At 32.6% G+C, this 3729-nt stretch overlaps 1 protein-coding gene across 4 annotated transcripts in view; it reads left to right on the forward strand.

The window, feature by feature from the left end:
- LOC106871484 (uncharacterized) overlaps positions 1-3729 on the forward strand; it is a 167078-nt gene that overhangs the window by 152076 nt on the left and 11273 nt on the right. For 3 of the 4 annotated variants that reach the window (XM_052968880.1, XM_052968879.1, XM_052968881.1), the window contains exon 4: positions 1821-2020. In XM_052968880.1, coding sequence (XP_052824840.1) covers positions 1821-2020 — 200 coding nt within the window. The remainder of the gene's footprint in view (positions 1-1820; positions 2021-3729) is intronic. The other variant, XM_052968882.1, reaches the window with a different exon arrangement.

Raw genomic sequence — 3729 nt, forward strand, 5'->3', positions numbered from 1 at the left:
AATACAACTATTTGGTATGTATATAATGAAGTGTGTACACCACTATTTGTTATGTATATAATGAAGTGTGGATACCACTATTTGTCATGTATATAATGAAGTGTGTATACCACTATTTGTTATCTCTACAATGAAGTGTGTATACACCTATTTGGTATGTATATAATGAAGTGTGTATACCAGTATTTGTTATGTATATAATCAAGTGTGTATACCACTATTTGTTATGTCTATAATCAAGTGTGTATACAACTATAATGAATTGTATATACAAGTATTTGGTATGTCTACAATGAAGTGTGTATATAATGAATTGTGTACATTCCTATTTGTTATGTCTATAATGAAGTATGTATGCAACTTTGTTATGTCTCTTATGAAGTGTGTATACAAGTATTTGTTACATGTATAATGAAGTGTGTTTATACCTATTTGTTATATCTACAATTTAGTATGCATACGACTGGTTATATATATAATGAAATATGTAGACTGTTATTTGTTGTATCTACAATGAAGTACTTATATGTTTATACAATTGTTTCTTATCTCGACTATAAAGTGTGTTTGCAGAGTTCAACAATAAAATCTGTTTGCAACTGGTTGATACGTCTGTATTTTCTCACTTTGGGAGGTGATGCACAGTAAAGTGAGGTAATACTGTAAAATATGATGGTTGGTGGGTTGACTGTGTCTTAGTGGAGAAGATGTGTGATTCTCTAATTTAAAGGAACAGAGAACGTTGTAGAGGATAGGGAGTAGAAACAGTATGTGTGTGAGACAGTGTTTGGCGTATGTTGGGTATTGCCAAATAGTGAAATGGCCCTCTATTTTGGAGTTGATCTATGGCACCATTCTATTTATGTGAGCAATATTTCAGTGTGGGTTGTAAGGTGGCGAACTGGCAGAATCGTTAGCACACCAGGCAAAATGCTTAGCAGCATTATGTCCATCTTCATGTTCTGAGTTCAAATTGTGCTAGGGTCAACTTTGCCTTTCATCCTTTTGGGGTTGATAAAATAAGTACCAGTTAAACACTGGGGTTGATGTAATTGACTTGCCCACTTCTCCTGAAATTGCTGGCCCTGTACCAAAAGTTGAAATCAATATTTCAGTGTGAGGTTTACTTGAGTCTTGTGTCAGTATCTATAGCTAATCAATACTAAAGTTTTTTTCTGGTTCTGAAGAGGAATTCGAGTCTTTGTAATGCAGTTTTTGCAATATTAAATGTGTAGAGTCACTCTGAGAAAATTTGACTGAGAGAACTATGTGGGATCACTGTGTTAAAATTTGGTTTGAGAAAGATTTGGTTGTTATTTCTAGCAAATAAAGGCTTCTTCATTGGCATATTTGTTATAATGTGTTTAGCTTGTATGTGGATGACACCTGTGTATGTGAAGAGTCTGTGGAGAATGTGTTTAGGTTGCATGTTGATAATGCCTGTGTGTGTAAGGTTAAGGAGGAGTGATATATGCTATTGTCTGCATCAAAATACGCTGCAAATAGGCCGTTACTGTACTGAAGGAAGAGTAGAAATGACAGAACCAAAAATTAGGATGAGTCTCTTTGTACATATTGCATATGTTGCAATAGGGGTCAGAGAGAAAAGAAGAAAGAGAAAGAGAGAGAGAGAGAGAGAGAACTCTGTTAGCACATGTTACTGTATGGTTCAGAGAGAACTTTGTTTGAACATACAAGAATCAAGGTCAGAGACTAATGGTACAGAATCATTTTAATAAGGAACTTAAATTTTTACCAATAGTTTTATCTAATTCTCTCAAGCTATGAATAATTTCTTTTATACTTCTTTATTATTTCAGAGCAAGAAATCAAAAATGAAAGAAAAGCCTCCATCGATGACCAATCCTCGAACATCATGCAGCAATCTATTGATATGAGAAAATCTTTTGCTGAGTTTACGGACGTTGATTCAGATTCTTCAGACATAAAAGTAGGCAAGAATTCATCACAGCAAAGTTTGATATCACAGACTATGGACACAGATGATTGTACTGATGATGTAATGTTGATGTCTTAATACTATAATAATAATACTATAATAATAATAATAATAATGATATTAATAATAATAATTACAATAATAGTACTAATAATGATATTTTCAATAACAACAACAATAATAATTGTATTAAAAATAATAATAATAACAATAACAATAATAATTACAATAATAGTACTAATAATGATATTTTCAATAACAACAACAATAATAATTGTATTAATAATAATAATCATAATAATAATAATAATGATAATAATCTTTTCGACTTATGGCACAAGGCCTGAAATTTTGGAGGAGGGGACTAGTTGATTATATCAACTCCAGTGTTTCACTGGTATTTAATTTATTGACCACGGAAGGATGAAAGGAAAAGTTGACGGCAGCGGAATTCGAACTCTGAATGTAGTGACAGGCAAAGTACCACTAAGCATTTCGACCAGTATACTAACGGTTCTGCCAGCTTGCTGCCTTAATAGTACTAATTAATAATAATAATAATAATAATGATGATGATGTCTTGGTATGAAAGATGGGCTACAGCAAATATTCTGCTCAATACCACAGATTTGCTTATCAGTTGTTTGACCGTAACCAGTTGAGCATATCCCTTAGTGGCTGACGATATGTGCATCTCTGATCATGGGCAGAAGTAGTGGGGCAGTGTCATAGCCATGTGTTGAGAGGAATTATTTGGGGTTTGAATAGTTCACCTCTGGAAGCATGAGTGTTTTGTTCAACATCTGTAAACAACCCTCATTCTGGGATCTTTTGAGCAGGATGGGCTATTCAACCTGAAGAAAATTCTAACTGGGTCGTACCTGAAAGGTCATGCACTGTTTATCTTGATATGAGATCACCATGTTGCATATGAGGTTGTGATGCATGTGCCTGGTGTACCCTTATCAGACAGTCATGTTGGGTATATTGGGCTTCGTATAACGGTACCCCATTGTCACTTTGATGGTATACACTGCTCTCCCACTCAATAATAATAATAATAATAATAATAATATCATGGTTTCAAATTTTGACACAGCAAGTTTGAGGAAGGGTGTAAGTCAATTATATTGGCCCTAGTGTTCAATTGGTACTCATTTTAATGACCCCGAAAGAATGAAAAACAAAGTTGATCTCAGCAGTGTTTGAACTCAGAACATGAAGACGGACAAAATGCTGCTAAGCATTATGCTCAGTGAGATAAAAGAGAATGTAGAGAACAGAATACTAGAGAACATGATATTTATATATGCTAGATATGTGTGTTTGAATTTTATATACATTCTGTTTTGCCTCGCGCTTTTACTATTTATTTTTCAAATATATCCGTTAGCCAATTTAATTTATAGATTTTTTTGCATAATAGACTTGCATACACATTGACATGTCCCACTTTTTCGTTTCTCTTAATTTTTCTCTTTTACAACTTATTTGTAAATATCCAGTTTAATTTTCCCTATTACCCCATTTGTTTTTCCTTCTTGAATTTTAGTAATAACTTTCTTGGATGTTTTTTTCGTTAAACTCTTCACACTGACAAGAATGACGATACATAGCTTTAATTATAATTATTATTTTAATTTTTTGATTTTATTTTTTAACATCTTTACTCCATTTTTATAATTGTTTATGGTATTTTATACCTACAATGAACTTTTTCAATTACACACACACAGATGTATATATATATATATATATATATATATATA

This window comes from Octopus bimaculoides, chromosome 6 (genome assembly GCF_001194135.2).
Source record: "Octopus bimaculoides isolate UCB-OBI-ISO-001 chromosome 6, ASM119413v2, whole genome shotgun sequence".
In the NCBI taxonomy this organism is placed as follows: Eukaryota; Metazoa; Mollusca; class Cephalopoda; order Octopoda; family Octopodidae; genus Octopus; species Octopus bimaculoides.